The sequence below is a fragment of the Channa argus genome, chromosome 8, assembly GCF_033026475.1.
Source record: "Channa argus isolate prfri chromosome 8, Channa argus male v1.0, whole genome shotgun sequence".
In the NCBI taxonomy this organism is placed as follows: Eukaryota; Metazoa; Chordata; class Actinopteri; order Anabantiformes; family Channidae; genus Channa; species Channa argus.
This window is the reverse complement of record NC_090204.1, coordinates 15,240,584-15,263,997: the sequence shown is the minus strand read 5'-3', so window position 1 is coordinate 15,263,997 and position 23,414 is coordinate 15,240,584. Positions and strand designations below refer to the sequence as shown.

At 38.9% G+C, this 23,414-nt stretch overlaps 2 protein-coding genes across 5 annotated transcripts; one reads left to right on the top strand and one right to left on the bottom strand.

Annotated features, from left to right (window-relative positions):
- Window positions 1–4,741: 4,741 nt before the first annotated feature.
- si:zfos-943e10.1 (GRAM domain-containing protein 2B) lies at window positions 4,742–19,489 on the top strand. Of its 4 annotated transcripts, none has more exons than XM_067512651.1 (13): window positions 4,742–4,944; window positions 12,554–12,730; window positions 13,232–13,295; window positions 13,517–13,589; window positions 13,675–13,778; window positions 13,871–13,969; window positions 14,185–14,256; window positions 14,631–14,699; window positions 14,922–15,018; window positions 15,387–15,476; window positions 15,888–15,987; window positions 16,530–16,633; window positions 17,287–19,489. In XM_067512651.1, the coding sequence occupies exons 1-13, from the start codon at window positions 4,853–4,855 to the stop codon at window positions 17,313–17,315; spliced, it is 1,170 nt and encodes a 389-aa protein (XP_067368752.1). In that variant the 5' UTR covers window positions 4,742–4,852; the 3' UTR covers window positions 17,316–19,489. The 4 variants fall into 4 exon arrangements, with proteins under 4 accessions (XP_067368752.1, XP_067368754.1, XP_067368756.1 ...); XM_067512653.1 differs by having other exon boundaries at window positions 4,744–4,944; window positions 16,530–16,637; XM_067512655.1 differs by lacking the exon at window positions 4,742–4,944 and adding an exon at window positions 9,116–9,384.
- Window positions 19,490–20,305: 816 nt separating this feature from the next.
- Window positions 20,306–22,107, bottom strand: lim2.2 (lens intrinsic membrane protein 2.2). Its single transcript, XM_067512650.1, has 4 exons — window positions 21,891–22,107; window positions 21,552–21,692; window positions 21,113–21,247; window positions 20,306–20,623 (listed from the first exon to the last, which is right to left on the bottom strand). The coding sequence occupies exons 1-4, from the start codon at window positions 22,066–22,068 to the stop codon at window positions 20,553–20,555; spliced, it is 525 nt and encodes a 174-aa protein (XP_067368751.1). The 5' UTR covers window positions 22,069–22,107; the 3' UTR covers window positions 20,306–20,552.
- Between the last annotated feature and the right edge of the window lie 1,307 nt (window positions 22,108–23,414).

Sequence of the window (23,414 nt, the reverse complement as noted above, 5' to 3'; positions counted from 1 at the left end):
AACACATCAGGGAATTTTCTTCATAAACATGTCAGGGTGAAGACTAATCCCCCATATCAGTTTGGCTATGAGACATGTTGCACACGTGACCATGACTATGTGAACATCCCTCTAAGTGTGAAAATGCCTTCCATTTCTACAAAATGACTTCCAGTGTAGATTGACTCAGACATGGTCACAATGTCCCAGTGTTACAGGTAAGATGATATCATAGGGAGTAAGGTGTCCCCCTTCGCTGGCCTCGCTGAATGAAACAGGTTGTTGGCTATAGCGGATCCTTGGGGAGGCACTGACCTTTTTGACCCCATAGCCTGCAAATAAATAAGATGATAGATCAGGTTGGTTAACAGATGCTTAAGTCACATGTAGCTGGACCTTTATATACAGTAGGCAGATGAAGAGGCTTTTAATGTAAGTTCTTTCTTTACTGTGCTAAAATGTAAGTACACATTCCCTGTAAACGAAAAAAATAATGAGTATTTGTCACTCTATTAATTACTTCCTAGAACTAATGATGTTCAGTGTATTGTGTAGTCCCAGCATATTGTATACATTCTTATGCATTTTTTTTTTATCTCATTTGTCTTACCCTGCAAGCTCGAGGTCACCACAGCAGATCATGTGTTCTGCTTGCTGATTTTGCACAGGTGTTTCCTCTCCTGACACAACCGTCCCCAATTTTAGCAGACTTCAGACCCACTTTGCCAGGGGGGACTTTGACATGTAGCCGGGGGAGACGGGGTATCAATGGGCAACACTAAGTGGGCACTCTACCAAAGCAGCCACTGCCAGCCCCCCACACATCCTTATTAGTATTTAAGAAAATATGCCATAAAGCAAATAAAAGTGATTCAAGTGTGTGCCCTAATTAGTTATAAAACTAAAATGTCCCTTTTGTGAACTGATAAATGAATGACGTGAATATCTTTCATTAAATGCATTATATGACAAATAGACTGAAACAGTAATAGAAGAAGAGCTTAGCAAAGGGGTTTCTATTCATCAGATGACCCTAAGCTTGAACAGAGTGCAGAAAGATGTTTTGGTTCTTTCAACACTCATAAACTGAAAAGTCGTGACTTGATACAGACTTCATATTCCTATTTTGTATCACCTTGCTGATCTCTAGCTCATCATTTTATTTATTCGACTTGGTCTTGTGTTATCTATTTCTTGTGCAGATCAGGTGAGTTAATGTCAGTCCACAGGGAACAGTTTTGTAGCTCTCCATAAGATTGGAAATACCACCAGGAATCACATCATAAACTGCCAGCTGGGAATGTGTCACGGGCATCTGGATTCCACTGTAATTGCACTGTAACAAAAAGATTTTTTCCAAACATGAATAAAACTAAAGTTTGACATGCTCAAATTTATGACACACCAAAACTTTATAATTGAAATGACAATCCCAGTAAGATGGGTGTACAAATAAAAGTCCATAGTACCAAACATAATGCTTTCATATTACATATTAGATATTAGACTGTGTGACACTGAGTAATGCTTCCAACATATTTACACATCTGGATGTAAACATGTGAAACATATATTCTTAGAAAAAATACATTTCATAATTGCATAGATGTACAGCCTTGTGATGCCTTTTTTTATTGTGCTTCATAAGCATTTTTATGCACCTGTGCTGTAAGTGTATGCCTGCAGCTGTTTGTGCGTCATAGCCTGGTTTTCCAGGCCAAGGTGTTGCTAGCATCCCAAGGTTGGAATGTTTCCCCCGCACCTGATAATAAGGATTTCTCTGGAAAAAAGTTTCTTTTGCATCAGATCAATGTCAGTCCTCACAATAAAGGTAATTTCTTTCTCTTTTTTTTTGCAGAAACATATTTGATAACAGCACTCCATACTCTTGAAGCAAAGAGATGCCTGATTTAGATGACATCAGATACAATATAACGGACTGGCTTTGGTGTAACTGACAGCACAAACATGTTCTATGTCATGTTTCATTCAATTTTCTGAATGGTGTTCCTGAAAATTCATGATTCAAAGAACAGCTGTGTTCTCCAGAAGAAAAGAAAGAACCACCACAAGAGAAGGAACAACACAAAAGTATCATATTTCACAGATACAGATTCAGTGCCTTTTTGCTTTGACTGAACTTTGACTTTGACTAAAACATTGATTGCAAGACAAAGTCATTATTTTTAGGGATTCATAACTGCAAAACTGACACTATTATGACTTCAGCAATACAGTGAAACATGTATCATTCAATACCACAACAGTCAGCCAAGGCCATATGATGAAGTATTGAATATTAACATTGAGCATAAGAAGTATAAGAGTTTGCAAAACCATCTTGCATGACTAATTTCCACATTGGTTCCTATAGCAGATACTGCGTGTGCAAGTGTGTTTTTCAGTAACCTCATTTACAAATATTGACTGGTTCACAGGTGTGTCATTCAGGATTCATGACTCAGACTGTCAATATTAGCAAAATATGTGGTACTAAATTAATTATAACAGCAACATAATGAAGAAAGGTTTATTTTACTTTATTTTTTACTTTTTTTTTACTGTTAAATAATAGTTTCATATCCATCCACCTATCCATTATTTATAAACTCTTATCCTGTTGAGGGTCATGGGAGGCTGGAGCGTATCCCGTTGGACGAGAGGCGGGTTACACCCTGGACAGGTCGCCATTCTATCTCAACCCAGAGAGACACGCAAACAGACAACTTAAAAGCAATTTACAATTTACATCTTTATTGCACGATGTTGAGAGTAGCTACATTTTAAGGCTTTAGAACCATTTTTATTGAAATTTCTCAACTATTTTATTCACAATCACTACACTAACTGTCCAATGTGACCTCGAGATTCATAATTTGTCTGTTAAATGACTGTACTATTTGTCTTTTAAGCATGCCCCAAAAAATCTTTAAAATGCAGAAGAGGGAGAAATAAAGCAGGTACACAAGCCCAGTGCTGGAGGTAGGTTCAATTTATTTATTATCATTTGTCAAATTTCCAAAAACATTGGCTGCACAGCTTGTTATGATGAACATATAGATAACTTTCAATAGGAATGCTCTTAACAATGACACACCGGCATTTCTGCAAGACAGGGCCTTGTGTTCAGATAGAAATGTACATGGTTTGTATTTCCAAACAATTTTGGGATTAATCAGATTTCCTTCAACTAAATGACACACTTAGCTGGTGTTTTGTGAATCCTTGGGTTTTTCCCACTTTGACCAATTATCACTGCAGCCTCCTTACTCATTATTCAACACAGGAAATCGTCATTGCCTGCACCTACCACTGCATGATGTACTTCCTTACTTTCCTTTCCTCTTATATCAGCTTTGTTTCCTGGCAGAGGAGGTGAAAGGGAAGACTGGGGCTGGCTTGTGTGGGCCAGATTGTGTGAGGGTGGTGTGTATGCTGTGTCATGCTGCACTATACTGCCTCTTCTGTTCCTGTTGATGTGAAGGCGCATGAGCTGCCTGGTAAGAAAATAAGTCTTTCACTGCTGAGATGTGTTTGCAGCTCTCCCATGATCGGTTTTCTTTTTTTTTTTTAATGTGTTTAAGGTTGTTATCATCCTCGTTGTGCTGAAATCAGACGTAATTCATTCTTACAATACAACACGTCACTAGCATCCTCAAAAATGTTACAGTAAAAATATAAATATTCAGAGTCCAGGCACTGGAGGGTCTAACAAATAAACAGGGCATCTTTCTACATGCTTTATTTTTAAAGCAGAAACTACAGAACTCCTTTTCACAACTTGCTTATTAAAATAATCGCTGTTAAAGGGGGCTCAAACCCCAAGCTTTTAAGATGAAAATTATGTCTTAATACAACATCCCTTTGGAACACAGGTCTTTTTTTCAACACACTAAGTGGTCACATGTAAAACACAGATTATCCATTGTGACTGTAATGTGACTTATGACAGCAGTAAACATTGGCCTTATGGCATTGGTCTGCTGAGTGTAGCTACAGTAGGTGTGTGACTTTACCATGTGTTCCCGCAGTTGTTGCGTTTTCCTTAAGTGATGGGGGAGGGTGACAGACTTGGTTCTTCATTAGCTGCGCTAAAATGAAGTGGTTTCATGCTGTGGTGTTAGAATAACGGTCACCAACCGAGCAACCGATGTCTGTGATGATTAAAGCTGCTTTTGTAGATTGTTAACCCAAAACAACTTATGGCCAGTTTTAACTTATTTTTTTTTACCTGTTTAGGCTATTTAAGCCTAAGCATCAGTAATAACTGACAGCATATCTTATTTAGATTACCTTGGCTCCTTTTTCTTTTACGATTACACCTTGATAAGGCCCAGAATGAAATTCTGCTGTTTGTGGATGTAAAGCACTGTGTACAGCAGTGGTACTAGCTACTGCCCCACCCTGGTGTACCAACACAGTTATTTCCTCTGTCACATTATGTACAATGTGATGTGACACATGATACACAGTTCTTAAACTCTATTTGCATTCTCTGTGTAGTTCACGTCTTCTAAACGTTTAAAACAGACGTTATTTATTGATAAAATGTGCCACACAGACATAAGACCACAGGCCCTGCCTTGCATAGTAAAAAGGGGGACAGGCCAACGACCATATAAGGTAATGGGTGGTCGGTGGAAGTCACCTACCCCGTTCTGATTGGACGAGCGATCTGACATGACCGTTTTTTCCCAAGACGGCAGAGACGCTGATTGGTCAACCGGCTTGGTCCGATTTAAGCTCATTATCATAATAAGCCATAGAAGAAGTAGCTCTTCAGAAAAAAAAGCAGAAGTCAAACAGGAGAACGGTGGTTCTTGTTCTAGAGCGTCGTGTCAATACGAACCGACCACCGCTGGCTGAGGGAAGAATGCTTGAAAACAAGAGAGAAAGGTTGAAAACCTTCCTCAGGAAGATCGACGAGAAGGCCATCGTCCGAATCAAGCATTTCATGAGAGAGAGGTGAGCTAGCTGAACCGCTATCTGCCGGCGAGCATCATCAGCAGGGTGGATGCTTACGGTTAGCAGTGCGTTGTTGACACCAGCATTTCCAATAAGATCGGATAGTTTCATCTTATCTCAGTTTAATACTTAACACAGAAGCTTGGAACATGTTCTCGCAATGGATGTTTACATTAATATCATGTTAGAGGAGACTATGCTATTCAGCTAGTGACTATCTGAACATTGCTAGCCAGCTAGCCATCCGCCTGGGTGAAGATGTTAGTATTTACCTCAAATTTAATATCAACGTGACAGTGACATATTCTGTTAACATTACATTGGAAATTTTTTTTTCGGCAGTGGTAATGTTGCTGAATATCTATTATTGGAGAATCGTGTTGCTTAGTCACACTGGTTGTGCTGATGGTGACTTAAGTAATTGGCACTGCTGATATGTTTAGATGGATGCTAGCAGGATGCTGCTTTTTTATTATGAAATGTTTTCATTATGAAAATTGTCAAGTAAGTGTGACTTGTGCTTCAATGTTGGGCTTCTCTGAACAGACCTAGAAGCGAGTTAATTTGAAATCCGTTTCTTTTCTCCTTGAGATCACTTCCAACAACACAGTGATAACCAGCATTAGCACTATAAAGCCTTGTGCCATGGCTTTTATTTATGCCTTGTACCTAACCAATCTATTTTAGGGAGTGTAAGCAACAGTCTAGCTGAGGAAGAGTGACAAAAATTCAAAGTTGGTCCAGATATATTAGTTCTTAATCGTCCATTTGCTTTCAGTCTAGAAAGTGTGACCTCATCCACTGTCCTGCTGTATGTGGGTCAGATTGGCATCACTATTGTCCATGTTGCAGAGTCAGATTTGTGCACAACCACATTCACCTGCACAGTCTTTTAATAGGGGAAAACGTATATTTTGTTTTCCTGTACCCCAGAGAAACAAACACACTCCCTTGTCACACATGACACAGAGCATGTCTATGTGTTTCTTAGATAATATTATTTTTAGATCCCATGGGACCTCCACAGGTGGTACGTGGTTTGCCTTTCACTTTCCTAGCCATAGATGGCCATTTGGTGGCATGTAAAGCCCTGCTAATCATTCGTGACATGCTTATTATCAGCAAGCATGTGGGGTGACTACCAGTTTGTACAACCCACACACAACGTCAGTATTGTGGCAGTATCAGGCGTCATTGAGCTAAGGACCTGAAAAAACATTCAGCTCAACTCATTTTACCTTGTCTTTATGTGTGTTGCTTCTGTGTACACACATCTCCTTTTAACATGGGTAAAAATGCCAAATAATGAAATACTTGTATTTTAGAGTAACAAAGTGCATGAAGGTAGTGAAGGGGTATGTTTCATAATTAACATCTGCTTGCAAGTTCATACTAAGTTTGTTTGAACACAAGTTTGCAAGGATCATACTCAGAAAAATCTGAATTTCTCTGTTTAGGTTGGGTAGAAACCTGTATAACTGTATAGGTTGTTGATATCCTGGAGCTTGGAATAGGCTGGGTGGGGCAGCCTTACAGGCGTTTTGTTGGCTCCAGAAAGATGCTCCCAGGACAGAGCAGTCTTGCTGCTGTGGGCAGTGAAGACCACATAGGTCTAAATTATGAGATGTTGCTATAGGCATAGAGGGAAAACCAAAGTTGGATGATGAAAACCACATCTGCAGGACTATTTCTTGCTAAATGAAGGGTTGCATGCTAACCAGCTGGTTACAGTTGAAGTTGTCTCTTGCCCCAGTCAGGCTGGTGCTAATGTCTGCTCCCCTGCCCTTGTCATAAAGCCATGAAAACCGGTTATATTCTAGCTATTTCTCCTTTCGATTTTCACAGTAGCCTGGTGAATTCCAATCAAAGTAGTAGGCATAGGTCAGTCTAATTATAGACACTAAAAGCATGAGTTAAGCTTTTGAACAAGATAACATTTGGCATGGGACCTTGATTAAAGCTTATCCTTTCTCTGGTCAATGAAGACTGTGAGGAAGTCTATTTTTGTTAGAATATTAAAGAAGAGGTTCTCATCCACAGGAGAGTTTTCTTTTATATATCACAACTCTTTGACATCGATACTTCGTTTTTTTTTTTTTTTTTACATACTTCCCTATCACAGTTACATTTTACTGTTAATACTGGAACAATGAACAAAACTTTATTGCTCAAGAAGTGTATTGATGGGCTGAAAGTACAGCTCAAGCACTTCTACTAACTAATTAAATCTTTTCATGACACATGACCCTTAACCCTCGGTTTGGCTCAGTTGACACAGACTAAATTAAAGGAGGTGCGTGGGCATTACTTCCGACTCAAACAGAGACACACTTGTTCTGTTACAAATGACATAGCTCCACTTGCTGTTCTATTTAGTGTGCGCACACACACACACACACGCGGTTTTTCTTGCAGACTGATCCTTGGCAAGGTGCCACAAACTGCAGGCCATTCACTTCCCTGCCCTTCCTGACTGTTCTATTGAACCCTTAAATGCACATATGAGCAAGCACATTATCCTGAGTCTAACCTAGAATAATACAGAGGGTAGTCGTGTATTTATTTATTGGTCATTTTTGTTTGTTTCTGGTAATCAACCAAAACTGGAGAAGGGCAAATGTAATGACATTACAACACATAAGGACTATCGGGTAACGTGTTCAAATGTAGTTTCTCAGTTTTCCAGTCTTTTGCCTCACTTTGGAAGCATCAGTTTTTGATTGGATGATGAAGAGTCAGCAGTTGACATGACAAATATTAGGCTCTCCAGAAGATGGTGCTCTCACGCTCGCTGTTGTTCTCTCTCAGCTGATTCTTTACAAATGTAACGCTTTTCAGGCTCACATGAAGCAGAGGCTCATGTTGCACCAGTCTCAGACTTGCCCTGGGATGCCTTTACTTAAGTATTCTTTACATACAGAACCAATCTTGTATTAAGGGTGCTTGAACTGCAGACTAGTTGACGTATTGCTGACGTCTGCAGCAGCACTGCTGGGGTCATCATCGCAGGACAGCAAATAAAAGCATCATAACTCTATACCACAAGGAGTTATTTCTTCCTGGCATGAATGTCCTGTGCTGGAAATATGTATTCGCACCTCAGTCAATGCTAGTTGAAGTAAATTTATACAAATTTAGTCAGACCACCGTCAGCCTTCCACTCCCTAATGTATAGCAGCCACAATTCTGTCCATAGCGCAGCAAAAAGATTACATTAAACGATCAGTAACTATTTATGCTCGTTAATTCTGAAGTTGCCAAAGAAAAGTTTAAGTATGGGTGTATTTATTCAGGGACAAAAATTAAAGTGGCTATTGTGAGAAGTGGCTTTGCACCTCCTCACAAGCATTGTGTGAACCTTATCTGTAGATAAAGTGGAAAGTGACAAACACTGTTGTTAATAGAAAAGCTCACAGTATGTACGCAGACAGTATGTGCTGTGTAAGGTGAGTGAATAATTACCACCCATCACTTAAGAGCATTTTGTTGCAAAGTATATTCAAATGAAGGAATTATTTGTCTAGGCAAATCTATTACAGGTATATATTCTTGGTTCATGTCCCAATGCGTTCATGCTGCAGATAGACACCAAGATGTTTACAGTTGGTGGGGAGGCAGATAATGGGTCATATATGGCGACTACATTAGGAAAGGCATTACAAGCACCGCTGGACTTTGAGTTTACTTCATGTGGTTGTTATAGGTATATATTGATGATCAGCAACTCAGAGTTTAGCTTTAGAGCTTCATGAATAAAACAACTATTAGCTAAATGTACAACACATTACATTAATCTTTTGGTCATTTTTATCGTCATGTACTGACTTTTCCTACTTCTCCTTTTAGTCTCAGTGTACCTCACATTTAAGTCAATTTGAATAAAAGCTGTGTGTGTGTGTGTCATTTAAAACTCTACAAAGACTTTGAGCAAACTTTTGTCATGCACATTTTACTGACTGCTTTTTAAATCCATCTCCCTTTTGTTATTGAGAACAAGCCATTGAATGTTGTTGTAGGGTCTTTTAAACTAGCAACCCCCATCCCCCCACATTTCCACCCCTTACCTCCTGCTGTTAATGGTTTCCACAACAAGGCTCAGACTACCTTAAAAAGGACAAAGGTTGTGAGGCTGTTCTGGATTTGGTATTAAAACCCAGCTACTCTCTGTTCTGTTCACACTGCTCTTTGTCATTCTGGCTCTGGCTTTGTTTTCATGTTGCTCCCTTTGCAGCTTTAAAACGTTGCTGTAAAACAGACCTTTACACCCTTTTGCTTAGGCTATCGGTGCTCAGGTTCTAAGTGCAAAAGGTCTGTTATTTAGCTGCCTCGACCAGTTGAAACCAGAGACTGTGGGAGACGAAGAGGGGGAATTTGGTTGGTCATGGAGAAAGAGAAATTGTTGGACAAACAGGATTCTCATTGCTGTGAGGATTTAGGAAGGTAAGGCAAGCAAATCTATAAAGCTTCTTCTTCTCTCTCTTCTCACACTCTAAAAAGACATGGCCAGCTCAGTTAGTGCTGAGTAAATATATGCCTTTTGTTTGGCTGTGTGTTCTCTACGGTAAAACTAGGGCCAGCTATAGATTTATGTTTTTTTTTATCTGATTTTGGGAGAGAATATTAAGTTTGTACAATGCTTTTGTTGTACTTCTGTGTTGTGTTGTCTCGTATTGGGTTGTTTTCTTAACAGTCTGTAAATCCAGGACATAGTGCCACCATAGATGTAGTCACGCAGTGGGTCACACGTTTTTGAGGAATATCTACTGGACAGTACAGCCATCATTTCGGGGTGCTGTAGTCCCCAAACCCCTATAAAATACCTACAGAGTTCAGATAACAACACCTCTTCAATCTCACGCATGTTCATTTAATCCACCGCTGCAGTGAATTTGATACAATATATTGTTCCATAAACAACGAGGAAGTCATACTAGCTCGAGGCGTCTGTGTGGACTTTAGATGCCGGCCTCAGCTAGGTCATGTATTTAGTCATTGAGAAACATGGGTTTTATGCAATACAAGGGTAATTTCATATTGTCAATACACTGCAATTACAATTGTAGTCAGCCAGTACAATGACAACAGCAGTTTTTTCAAAATTCTCAAAAAGAAACATTATACACAGCACTGTCAGGTGTGTGTGTGGGTTTTTTTTTTTTTTTGGTACTTTCAGCTTATGTGTGTTGCATAAATTCTAGAGATGTGATTTTTTTTTTTTTTTTTTTTTTTTTTTTTTTTTTTACGTCAACAATTTAACCAAGAATCTTAATCTAAACTTAGCTCACATCCCATCCTACTGAATCAACAGAGGAAGCTGTTACAGGAAGCAACTATAACATATGCTAGTTAATGGCTCAAACAATCAAAGGTATTTAAATATTGTCTATATTGCCCTGTCACTGGAAATGGATCAAGTGAGCAAACAAGATCACACGCACATCTGGTCAGTGGTTCGGTTCAGATTACGAAATTGTTCACACAGCCTGAACACCAGCCACAAAAGCTTACTTTATGTTAATTATTATGCTTATTATTATGAGTTTAATGGCTTTTTACAAATATTATACTTTAGTTTTGATATTAAAAGGGCATTTAGCCTAGATTCTGAAGCAAGCTACAGCTACGGTAAAGCAACCACCGCAGACGTGGTTAGTAATTTTACATTCAAAAACACGCTTAAGCTTTCGTGACACATAAGAATGCAAATAGATCCTATTATACAAACAGGTAAATCTCTCTTGGACTCTTTTCTGTAATGATATGATGTTTAGTGGTGTTCGTCACCATTAAGTCATTCAAGATAAATTACTCTTTGGCATTGAGCCAACAGTAGGTGTTTGTGACTTTTAACCCATATACTCAAAGTGGCAGAGAACTCATTCAGTTATGAGACCTGGCACACAGAGCAGCAAAACCTTCTTCACCAGAAATCTATGATGAAAAATGATAATTTTGTACAGAATAAAGCAATGCTGCACGCTTTATACTGTACTCTAAAACTTATTAATATATCACTTTGTGTTTCGTTATGTATGGCCTGAAGTGACACGTGGTTAATGCACCACTCCTAGGTTAGGTTTGATGGGCCAGTCCGGGCACCTCACAAGTTTACTTTCTTATTCCCACCCACCTTTCTTTTGTTTGTTTTTTTTTTTTTATTATCGCTCTGCCTTACTTTACCAGAACAAATCCAAACAAGACAAAAACAATGATTTTTATTAATGTTTGCCTGTGGAATATTCTAGAGAATGGACTTTGTTTTCCTAAACATGCTAGTGCTTGTGTTTCGCTCCACTGACTCTGTGTGTGTGTGTGTGTGTGTGTGTGTGTGTGTGTGTGTGTGTGTGTGTGTGTGTGTGTGTGTGACTTCTTTCATGCTAGCTTGGCTCTGGGGGAGTGGTTCAGTTTGACGTCACCACTACGAAGTGTCACACCATTCTCAACATACAGTGGCTTCCTCTTAAACAAGCACGTTCGAATAGCAACAGTTTTTTTTTCTGAGAGGATGTGGTAGGGTAAGCGTTAGGACCCTGACTTAACTAGTGCAAAAACTTGTCCTGGAGCTGATATTTACAAGATTAAGAGGGCTATAAATATATATTTTTTAAAGTTTTATTATTTTCAACTTTGACTTGAGGCCAGTAAATAAAGCATAGAGAGATTTAGATTTCTTAAAAAAGAAAAGGAAATGCCTACTGTCAGTAGGTATATAAGCTTTCGTTCTTCAAAAAGATTGAAATTAGCAAGGTAAGGTGGCCTTTGTTTTTTTATTTTCTCCAAGGCATTTAAACTTTACTTAAAAGTAATCGTATCTTGTGTGGTTACACTGTTGTCCTGGACATAATTGGTAATGTTCAATTTATTTTATGGTTCACATTTGTATCATATACATATGAATTTGCACTGTATTTTTCCAATGTATTTTTACTTGTTGGTCCCCTGGTTAAGGACAGGCCATGGCCTTTGAGGAGCACTGTAGCAAATTTGTAACTTTCCTTGACAGCACGGTTTACATTATTTAAATTGCTTATTTGCAGAGGCTTGTCAGTTGTAGAGCTTGAGTCTATGTTGATCAGGTTGTAAAGCAGCTATTGGTGTAATTATACAGTTACCGCAAGAGTGGTGATGGATGTCAGTAAAACTTGAAAAGGTAACCATTTCTGGCACATCGTAAAGATAAGGCTATATTTGCACATTTCAGTCAATTATCACAAAGCTTTTTCATTTTTGTAGCAGTGGACTGTTTTTAGTTGATAAATTATCAAAACAAAATGTGAAATCTGATATGTGTTACTGAGTATTTAAATGTCCTATCTTTGGTGTCAACTTTGCCCTGCAAACCACAGGAGATGTTACAAGCATTGTTAAATATTTTGCTTATGGCTGCTGTTGGCTTCCTCTGGGTTCATTTTATTATGTTCTCATGATTAGCTTTATGTCTTTGAATCAGCATTATGCTTACTGTGAAATTCCTGTACTGGAGATTGCAAATGGGTCATGTTATGTCCTTGAAGTAACTTCAGGAATCAGGAAGTACATGAGAGGGGTTCAAAACGTATGTTGCTAAGTATGTCTTACCAAGACTTTTGTTTGTTTTCCCCATGTTCAGCAGCTACCCAGTAGACAGCAATGGTGGTGGGCTGCCAACCAAGGTGAAGAAAAGCAGGAGCAGCCCAAGTAATGGCACCATCAAGAAGTTGGAGACCAGGAAAGCTTTGAGCCTGGAGGCAGCTCAGCTTGAGTTCCAGCAACAGCACAAGACCCTCACCAGACAAGCATCCATCAGGTAGATAGCTCGAGTATAAAATTTGAATTAAAAAAAAAAAAACAACACCCCGAAGACTTGAATGGTATTAGGTAATGTCACTGACACATAGGTACAGAGTGGCCAAAGTGTTCCCCAAATGATGCACCTTTCTGCAAAGCACAGGGCTGTGTTCTGATTACAGATGGTCTCATCTTCACATTTCAGTTTAAAAAAAAATCTTAAGTGCAGGCTTATTAAGTCTTAGGTATTATTTCTCTCTTAAACTGTGTAAAAACCTAGATTTGATGTAGTTGAGACTCTCAGCTATTCTGAACATGTATCACAAGACCTGGACTGACCTAACCCTCAACTGTTATGACACACACATGACTGCATAACTCTTGTCACATGTTTCAAATGTTTGAGATAAATTTGGGATATTTGTTAGTGCCCTTGCTTCTTATGTTCAGTTTTCCCCCAAGTTAGTCATGAAACCACAGATGTCTTTTACACTGGCAGCTCTGCCTTTTATCTCTGTAGGTCACAGACGTTCGATGATGAAAAAGGAGGATATGAGAAGACAGAACCAACAGGCACACAAAGTGTACGTCCCCCATAACTTTAATTCCAATATATGAAGAAACAGATTATTTTTGTGAGGTCAAAGTACAGACATTCTTGGCACTTAAATACGCCATAACATTTATGTTTGGTGAATCGTTGTGTGGCAAGACATTTGTTGAAAGCCGAGTCCTGCTTTATTTATTTTTGTCATTTTTGCTTTGACTTTGAATATCAAATTTGTCTTTTTATTATTCTTTATAGAGTTTCATAAAGCACAACAAGACATTCCACAGGTTGTTTCCAGATATTTCCGAGACTGAAGACTTGATACATGGTATGTAAACAAAAATGAGAGTTGAAAACTTGATAAATAAATAAGCCCTATCCAACTAAATGTTGGTGCTCCCCTCTTCTCCCAGCATACATCTGTGCCCTGCAGAAGGAAGTGCCCTACCACGGGCGGCTGTACATCACAGACGCTCATGCCTGTTTCTACTCCTCAGTTCTACTCAAGGACACAAAGGTAGGCCACCGTTTTGTCCCTCATTCCTTTTGGTCTAAAAGTTTATATTGACTCTAATCTAACCTTCTGTGTATGGCTCTGTACTCTTGCAGGTAGTGATTCCAGTTTCGTACATTCACATAGTGAAGAAGCAGAACACAGCCTTGCTGGTGCCCAATGCCATGTCAATTCGCACCACAGAAGGAGACAAGGTCAGTCTCCGACCTCGTCTTTCACGCAGCCATTAATTAACTAGTGATAAGGCCGTAGCCTTTAATAACTAAAGGTGTTCAAAGTCAAATGTAAGCCTGGCTCAACCACATTGAACTCTAGATGTAATCTAATCAATGATTGAGTGTATTATATATCGAGTTGGCAGAGCAGACGGCTAATATTCCTGTCTGTTTTGTTCCCCATCATTGTTCAGTACCTGTTTGTTTCGCTGCGGAACAGAGAATCATGCTATCAGCTGCTGCGATCAGTTTGTCCTCATTTAGAGGTGAGTAGCACAATTCATGTTCAGGTTCAACAAAAGTTCTCCAATTGATCAAAATTTGGTAAAACTGTTACAGTAACTTTACTTGAAGTGTATTAATGTTGACACAACTGCCTTGAATTACAAATAGTGAAAATGTACATTCTTTTTGAGTCTTTTAACGGAAAATATTGCGACACTGTAGATTTTGTTATTGCAACCTCAAATACAGGAAAAAGCAGGAAGATGCAACTTTGTGAATGAGTTGATGTAACCCAGTTGCATATGATAAAGTAATGTCATATCCGTTTGATCTGACAACACAAGCATGCTAAAATGACTTTGCTAAAATGTAATTTTAGTGTAAATATTAATCTTCTTGTTTTTTTTTTTTAAAGGATGCCAGCACAAATAGTAGCCCTGTATTTTCCTCAACTGAAAACAGCTTTGATAAAAGCAAACTTGTGGTAAGAAAATTTACTTCCATTTTGAAAAATGTAAGACATTGCTGATTTGGGTTGAAACTGTAACCAGATTTTCACATAAGAGTGCAAGGGGAATGTAAAGCCAAATGTTAATTTGAATAGAGATTTGAAAGCCATTGTGAAATGATGACAAACTTTCTTTCCTGACCACACAGCTTGTGTCTTAGGTTGGTTAATGATTTTCATTGTCTCCTGGCTAAATAGAACTCCAGCCAGTCCAGTCTGGATGACAGCTTGGACCAATATGATGGCTCTGAGTCACGGTCTTTACAGGACCACCCTCTGCATCGACCACACAAAGGTAAGAATTCAACTCCATTCAACTCTTAACTTTATTAACATTATTACCTTTTACATGATTAACAGCAAACGGTTAATACAGTAAATATATCTAGAACAGTGTTATGGGGGAAACATTTGAAAAGGATTTGTAAATAACTAATAATGTATTGTTATTTTAAGTTGAAAGTAAGTCTAATCTTCAACAGGCTCCAAACAACTGTAGAGGGACAAAACAACTGACAGTTTGTTTTGGAGCCACTATCTCATGTTCTGCAATCTGTTCTAATCTGTAGTCATGCAAAGTTCAGGGTCAAATAACAGACTGACATGTATTGATTGATTTATTTATTTATTTCATTTTTCTCCCCCCAATCTTTAATTCTGCAGAGGAACTGCCGAGGGCAAATGGCTCCAATTTCAGGAACCTCCACATGCACCAAAGTGATAGTTCATCTTCAGAGGAGCTGTCTATGTCAGGTAATACACACTGCATGCACACGCAATATTGGTGGCCAGCTACCATTACATCTAGTCTATTCCTGGAAAAAAAATAACTGCTCAGAAAAGAATAGACAGCTGACTAAAATGTTGTCCACTTTAGGGGCTACGATATAAAATGGCATTTATTTGATCCACAAATTACCAGGTGCCAGAAAATACAAATTTTATAACAGTGATTTTGAAAAATCTTTGCATAGTAACTTACATAGTAATTTTTTAAAATCCTAGCTAGATTTTGTACGACAATTGTTTTGCATTTGTTTTTTTCACAAAACATGCACAAGACTGTAGATAAAAATAAATAAATAAATAAAAAAAAAATCAAATGTGCAGATTAGAACCTTGATGATAATCATGCTATGTTGACATTTTGTTCTCCTGATTCAGGTGGATCGTGGGTTTGGAATGTGACAGAAAAGGCCAAGTCCCTGCTGGTTCAGAGGGAGACCAGCACCCTCAATACGCTGCTTTTTATTTACTTGATTTTGTAAGTAGCACCTTCTTCCCAACATCTCCCCTATTTTCTCCTCTCTGCCTCTCTTTGACTTAAACCCAATGCCTTATTTTCTGTGTGCTAATGTAAAAGTGGAATTCATGTCAGTGTCACTGTCAAAGACCTTCAAGGAAATAGCTGAGGAATTTGAGAAGCCTGCCCTCATAGTTAAAAATTAAGTAGATCTTATTCCGTAAAGAAAACCAGCTTGTAAACCAGTTTTAGTCTCTAACAAGTGAACATTCTATCATTTTTAATCCATTCATCCATCCATTCAAACATTTTTCATGCCTGCTGACAGGCCTAAGATCTGTAAACAGCAACGTTTATTAGCAATGCACTTTGATTTTGCCCCACCATATCTGTGGTTGGAGACATTTTATTGCCACATAATTGTATATATTAAAATATAGGTATTGACCCAATATTTAGCCATTGCTATTTCTATTTGTACCTGCTATTAGCTGAAACCCTTAACTGTTGTTGCAGTTAATACAACTGCAGGAAAAAGTCAAATGTGGCCTTTTATGTTACAGGGTTGTGCTACTGTTGCTGTCCTCAGGCTACATTGGTTTACGTATCGTGGCCCTGGAGGAACAGCTTACGTCCTTAGGTGCACTACCCGAATTCACCTTACAGAGTGGGTAAGAGGTCTTTCTCTCCTTTTTCATTCTTTTTTTTTTCTTCTTAGCCTTTTTTCTCAGAACATAATCTTAAATGAAACACACCTAATGGTGGCTAGCAGTACTGCTGCCTCACAACTATGCTGCACAATTGAAGACTGGAAAAGTTAGCTTAATTTTTATTTATTTTCCATTAGAGTATAATAAAATAATGGTATCTATACTTTCTGGAACTAAAATATTTTGGTCAAAACCAGTGCTGAGTGGCTTCAGATACACTAGGTTTCATTAACTCATGTCTAAAATTGTCTTCATGGATTCCACACTATAAGAACTAGATCCATAATAACTGAATAAAGGTTTTAATTTTAATAGGAATGTTGCCAGAAAGAAGCACATGTTGCTGTTAGAAATTTCTAGTTAGGTCTATTTGGGAGAGGGTTATCTAATTGAGATCTATATCAATATACCTTCTTTATTTTATAAACCTGCTTTTTACTGTGTTACATAATTGCCTTTGTTCTCTTTCAAGGAAATGGGGAAACAAAATTCCCGTAATAGGTGTAGCCTGAAAGCCAAATAACCCATTGGTTAGCTATAGTTAGGTGTGTTCTCAGTTTGCTGTTTATGTGCCGCTCTAACCTTTTTTTTTTCTTTTGCCCCTTCATAGGTACCGACAAGACACATAACACTCAGTGACTGAAGGAGAGATTGGTTGACTTATGACTGGAGGATAATTTTGCCTCTTCGAACTTCCCAATGGGAAAGCTGTGCTTGGACTGTGCCCCTAACATGGCCTGTGTTGTTAGCTCAAGGATTGGTGGCCAACTTGTGCAATTTCAGAGGCAACGCTCGAAGGGCTAAACTTACTTCTAGTGCAGTAAAAAAACGGACACAACCCCAATTTGGTTACACAGAGCTGAACCAAAATGTATACACACACTGCCTGGTTGCAGCATGTCTGTCGTTCAAACCAAAGCCAAGCGGCTCTAACGTAGCAAGGTGCCACGCTAGCCAAGTTGACAGGCACTAACCGTACAGAAAACTGTTCCACATCTGAACTCATGTTATCCCTTGTCTGTCATACATTCTGTCCCGGAGCTTGCAGCTTGAACAGGGCTATACCAGTCAGCATCAGCCTCCTGTAGCACATCACAACACAGGAGACTTGGTGTGATGCACAGCCAAAGATGCACACTGTGCGCATCTTTTGCATGAGTGCCCAGCGATGATTATTGATTCTTCTATTTCTTATTTACCCAGTATATACAAATCTGTTTCTGTCTTTAAATTTTCAGTGTCCGGGGTACATCTCTTCGAATGGTTCTGTGGGTTGAAATTATGTCAGAAATGTCAAATTCACATCAGCCCATGGAGGCTTGAGACACTCCTGATGGTCTTAAACTTTCTCTCTTTCTCCAATCAGCAGTTATTGCAGTGTTACTTTCCTCGTCTTTGGCATGATTTAAACCTGTTTAATGATCAATGCTCAGAGGTTTTCCAGTCTCGGCTGGATCAATGCATTATCAATGCACAACTATTTTGTACAATAGAACATGAGTAGATTATTTGAAAGGTGTTTATGTATGGCTTTTCTACTTCTTTGGTTTTCACTAATCGGTCTGGTCCAGATGTCTCATGATGTTTTGTCTACTAGGGGGGGGAAAAAATACCACATTTTGTTAAAGTAGAATTCTCTCACTTTGACAGTTGTCTTGAAGACCAAGTGGCATTTCTAGCATTTTCAGGTTATTTAAAGTAGCACTGATCATGTAAAGCTACTGTTCATGCATGTGTCTGCAATAATGACACTTGACTGATACTGTATTTGCAATCTCACTTTTGTCATCCAAAGAGGAGAATTTACAGCCCTGCTTACTGTAAGGCCTTTAGTTTTTCAACAACAAAACAAGTGGTCTCAAAAAGAAATTTCAATATGCAAAAAATTATTATGCATGGCAAAGTGTAATTTATCTTTGTGTGCTGTTTTTAAATAGAGCTTGATGTTTTGAGAGAAAAAATTGCGTAAGATTGGGGGGGAAAAAGATGAGTGAAAGGAAAGCTCATGTGAGCAAGCGCACTTTAAAAAAATGTGTTGTGACTGTTGCAATCCACGACACCATTTTTGGATTGAGAAGTAAAGGTAAAGCTGGCGTTCTGTGGTATCTGACGGTGCTAAGACCCTTTTTACAACGGTTTCACTCAGGGGTGGTGGGAACTACCTGCCACGTGGTTTTAGGTTTTCATCTTTTACTTTTTAGTCATTTCAAAGTATAGTGCTCATGATGGTGTCCACATTCTTTGGCTTTCATTTGGGTGTAGTGGCTTCTAAAATGTCCCATTTTAGAAGGAATACATCTTTTCATTGGCATTCACTGACTTTACTAATTGATATAACTGTAACTGTCTTCAACTTTATATTTCTTCCCCTCTTGTGTTCCCTTTTAAACTAAACTATCATTCCATTACCACGAATTTCAATGGTTTAACATCACCCTTGTTGTGGAATGTGTTCTTGACAAGGTGTAGCAACTGGGTTTTTCGTTTGCTACATCTCATTTCAAGAGAGCCACATTCATAATGGTAAAGTTATTGTCAACACGTCATATACAGTACTGTCAGTTCTTACACCCCCCCCAGGGGGCAGCACACATCTACTGTCCTCAAATGGACACAATGCAAGAATTTCAAAGATGAGTAAATGTGCTGCTTTGCACTATTCAAAGTGTTGTAAATAATTTGTATCATTATTAATGTCCTTAATTATACTATGTTAATATATATTTATTTGCATTCTGTGTAATTCCAAGTAGTCTCTGTGAGATGGCTTTGCTATTGTTCAAAATAAATCAAAGGTTGCAAAGTACATAAAACTCTGCGTGCTTGTCGTTTACTGTTGCCACACAAGACATGATCCAGATGCGAACATTGAACTTGCTTAACTATAAGTGAAGACCATAAAAGTAAACCTATTCATTGGAACACTGACTGAAATCAAAGTTTCAAAAAGTACTGTAAAGTTTTTCCAGTACAGCTTATCCATGGTAGGACCAAAACCTTTTAGGTTTTAGAAAATTTTAATTAATGGCCAATTGAGAGTCAATGAAACAGACTTGTGATGTGTTACTACTTCTGTAAAAATGTTAATGTTTGTAGGATATCTAGAATTGCAAAGTCCCCAAGCTAAAGGTTTGTAGGGAAATGGTTTTTACCCATCTGAAAAGTTAAGTTACCCTAAATTAAAGGAAAATGCAACTAATCCAGGTTTCTCTTTTAGCACTAAAAATGCAAAAACTGCATTGTTCTACATGGATCATTTTAAATCAATGGGCCTGGGTGTCAAATATGTTGTTGCTTTGCTGGATTAGGTTACCTTATTACAATACACTCTTTGGTCCAAACTCTACCTCATACGTGTGCATTTACACAGAGAGAAATCTTGTTTCACTTCACAGGATACACAACTGAGGTGAAGTGTTGTGGTGTGAGGTCACCATCTAGTGGACATGTTCTTACAGTCATTGCAGTGAAAAACTACACTACCGAGTAGACATTTGCCAACTTTTTTCCATTCAGTGCAATGAAGTGGTATTGTGATTAAATGTTTTTAATTTTTCATTTCCTTTATATCTGCAGAGAATAGAACCACATTTTTACTCAGATGTTTTGACGTAAAATAATCTCTGGCCTAACAAAGTATGTTTTGGAAAATGTTTCTCAATAGAACGCTGTGGGAGAAGATTTGTTCTGGAGTCTGGCTAATGTACAGCATCAAATATGCTGATTATTTCCAAAAATTACAGTCAATATGATTGTTAGTCAACCAGAGAGTAAACACAGGTATCTGTTATTTCTATTTATTCCATTCCAGGAACCTCAAAACCAGCAGTGAACATCCATTGCAGGAGTCTTGGTGCAGCTCGGTGTTGATTTTGTTCAGGTTTCTTGGTTATATGAAGGAGCAGGTTCTGCAGTGGTTCTCTGGTAAGCACAGAGCTGAAACACACCTAAATGGAAAAATTCATTTCAAACCTTAATTTTCTGGTTCAGTCACACTAGAAACATTGATCTGTTGGTTACAAATAACTGTCCCTGAAGTTAGAAAGGTTCACACCGAGTAGACACAGCTGACACAGATGGGAGCCGCAAACCTGAGCATGGTTTCTTGTGTCGATGAGTTTTTCCTCCCCACTATCACCCACTGATTTCTTTATAATTCTTTGAGGTCCTGACCGTAATATGTAAAGTGCCTAGAGATTGTTGTAAATTGGCACTGTCTAACTAAAGAATTCAATTGAAATTCAGTAAGCAACTCCTTAGAATATGCTGCAACTGTGTAGTCACCCTTTCAGAGGTTACTCTGCACTCATTTCTCATTGAGACATACGGTACAGTGTCTACTGTTTAACCAAACAGTTTTGTTACTCACCATAGGATATTTGCAATGCTGCGTTAACTCATCCAGGCTACTGAAAGTAGTTTAAATACATAGATACCTGCTGCAAAAGCCAGAATGATGGCCACCCAGGCAATGATGTAGGACCAAGAAAAGCGCCAGTCCACGAAGCGTTTGCCAAAGTAAGTGACAGTCACACCAGTGTAAATTGCCAAAGCCAGCAGAGCAAGGAAGCCTGGGAATTGAGAGTAAACGAGAAAGAAACTGCAGAGTAAATAGTTTTGTAGTTCTAACATACAAAAAGAAGAAGGTGCTGATTTTCTGTGAGTCCTTCCTACCAGATGGAAACGCATTTATGTAAGTTGTACATGAGCAGAGAAGTGCACAAATAAATACACCACAATGAAATAATGGTATCACGACCACTTAATATCCACTGACCCCAAACCACCTCCAGTTGCACCTGGACAGTGTAAGGTCTAATGCACCAACAAGCATTAGCACCATGTCAGCTGAATTTCTGACTCTCTGTGTGTTACCTGACAGGACCAGGGCGATGCCGCCTGTACGGACCCTCCTGTTCTTGGTGCCGTTAGTGAAGGCGCTCAGGCCGAGCACCACACCAGCGAAACAGCTCAACACCGCCAGCAACATGAAGGCCCGTGTGGCATCCCAGAAGGCTGGACACAGAAAGGTCAGGACCACATTAGCCAGGGTCATATGCTACACAGAGTTCTTCCACACAGGGCACAGTGTTTGCAGTTCAGAGTTTTTTTGACATACAACCATCAGACCTAAAGTTTTAAACTGAAAGTATCAAACAGCGGCAGTTTAGATCATGGGAGCATTCGTGGTAAATTTACTTCTCAAGCACTCACCTACGGTTATGGTGTGAGCATGGCACTTGTGGTTAATGCAGAACCTCCAAAGCCCCTGATTGGCTGAGCTCCCCGAGTATCGATACTGCATCCAGAAATCTGTTGCCGTAGAAACAATGAAAAGCACGAGGGCGGCCACACCGCACAGTGTGCCTCCTCCTGCTAAGGTGTACAGCATCGTGACGAATCCAGGGGAAGCACTGTCCTTCAGCAAACATTCAGCAACTGGTCAGGGTCGAGTGGACAGAGTGGGTGCAGAACTTAGAGCTCAGAGTTTACTCATGGCTGCACTGCAATGTCTTACAGCCTTTAATAAATAAGTATGAATCATTTTTGTCAGCAGTTAATGCACAATCATTTATTAAGCATTTCATTCTGTTCATAGAGATAACTGGCTGTCATGGGTGTCATCTGTCATACCACAGATGCTGAATTAAAAATGCATGCTGCTATAGTTCATTAAGTTTACAGTGTGAACACAAAACCCTAAACAAGAACTGCATCATACAAGCTCAGGATAACAGGTCACTTAATGGCTATTTATATGCTAACTACAAACTTAATTTATGTTATTACAAGCTACTACCTACAGTAATGTTTTGAATGTACTACAGCATTAATCGGTTAATTATCTGAAACATGCAAACCTATTGCCCATCTTGTGGTTTTTAAGCCAGGTGTATACTAACGTGCTCACTAAAGGTCAGAAAACTTTTTTTTCAGATCTTTTAAACTGCTTAATGGTTTAAAACAAGAATGCAACTGCTGAAAGAAAGTGACGTGCAGTCTTTCAAAACCAGTCAAAACAACTTTGGAAAGATCTTTTATATTAACAGTTTACTCTTGTGAAGCATTTGCAATACAAAGGGCACAAAGGTACCAAAGTTATTCTTTAAAATGCTGTCAAATTGGTCCTAGCCAGCATAGAACTTGACGCAAACCAGCATATGACAATAAGCTTGCCTAGCCGGCAGTTCAGAGCCATTGTTCACCACTAATTCCCCTCCATGCACCACAAACTACAACTGACCCGTCAGCACTGTTACTCTCTGTCACCTAGCCAGAAAACAAATATATTAAAGGCCCATCCAAATTCAGACGCATAGCTCTAAAACCTAATTATGTCTAATAAAGTTACTGTTTGTCAAGTAACACGAATGATTCACTGTAGCTCTACAGGTTATTTCTCAAGTTAAAGAAGATCCAATTCATCTTCTTTCCTGTTGTTCTCACGCTTCAAAAACAAATATTTAGTGACTGATTTGCCTCAAAGAAAAGTAACACTTTCCTGTCAGTAGAGTAAATACAGATCCTGTGTAATCTTGATACCTGTGGGTTGGCTGGTGTCTCTCCAGGGTTGTGCTGGCTGTAACAGTGTGGGTCTCCTTTTTAAACCCTGTACCCCTGGCTCTCATTGTCCACCTCACAAAAGAGCGAATGATCGAGCGCAGCATGTGAGTGATGGCAAATTCCCCTCTTACTCTTCCCTACAGTTACCTCCAGATTTTTTTTTTTAGACACCAA

Coding starts and splice junctions, on each gene's coding strand:
- si:zfos-943e10.1 (XM_067512651.1), top strand. CDS start 4,853: ATGCTTGAAAACAAGAGAGAAAGGTTGAAAACCTTCCTCAGGAAGATC. Junction 4,945..12,553: donor AAGCATTTCATGAGAGAGAG/GTGAGCTAGCTG, acceptor CCCCATGTTCAG/CAGCTACCCAGTAGACAGCA. Junction 15,988..16,529: donor CTTTTTATTTACTTGATTTT/GTAAGTAGCACC, acceptor TTTATGTTACAG/GGTTGTGCTACTGTTGCTGT.
- lim2.2 (XM_067512650.1), bottom strand. CDS start 22,068: ATGCTGTACACCTTAGCAGGAGGAGGCACACTGTGCGGTGTGGCCGCC. Junction 21,693..21,890: donor TGCTCACACCATAACCGTAG/GTGAGTGCTTGA, acceptor TTCTGTGTCCAG/CCTTCTGGGATGCCACACGG. Junction 20,624..21,112: donor CATTCTGGCTTTTGCAGCAG/GTATCTATGTAT, acceptor TTTTCCATTTAG/GTGTGTTTCAGCTCTGTGCT.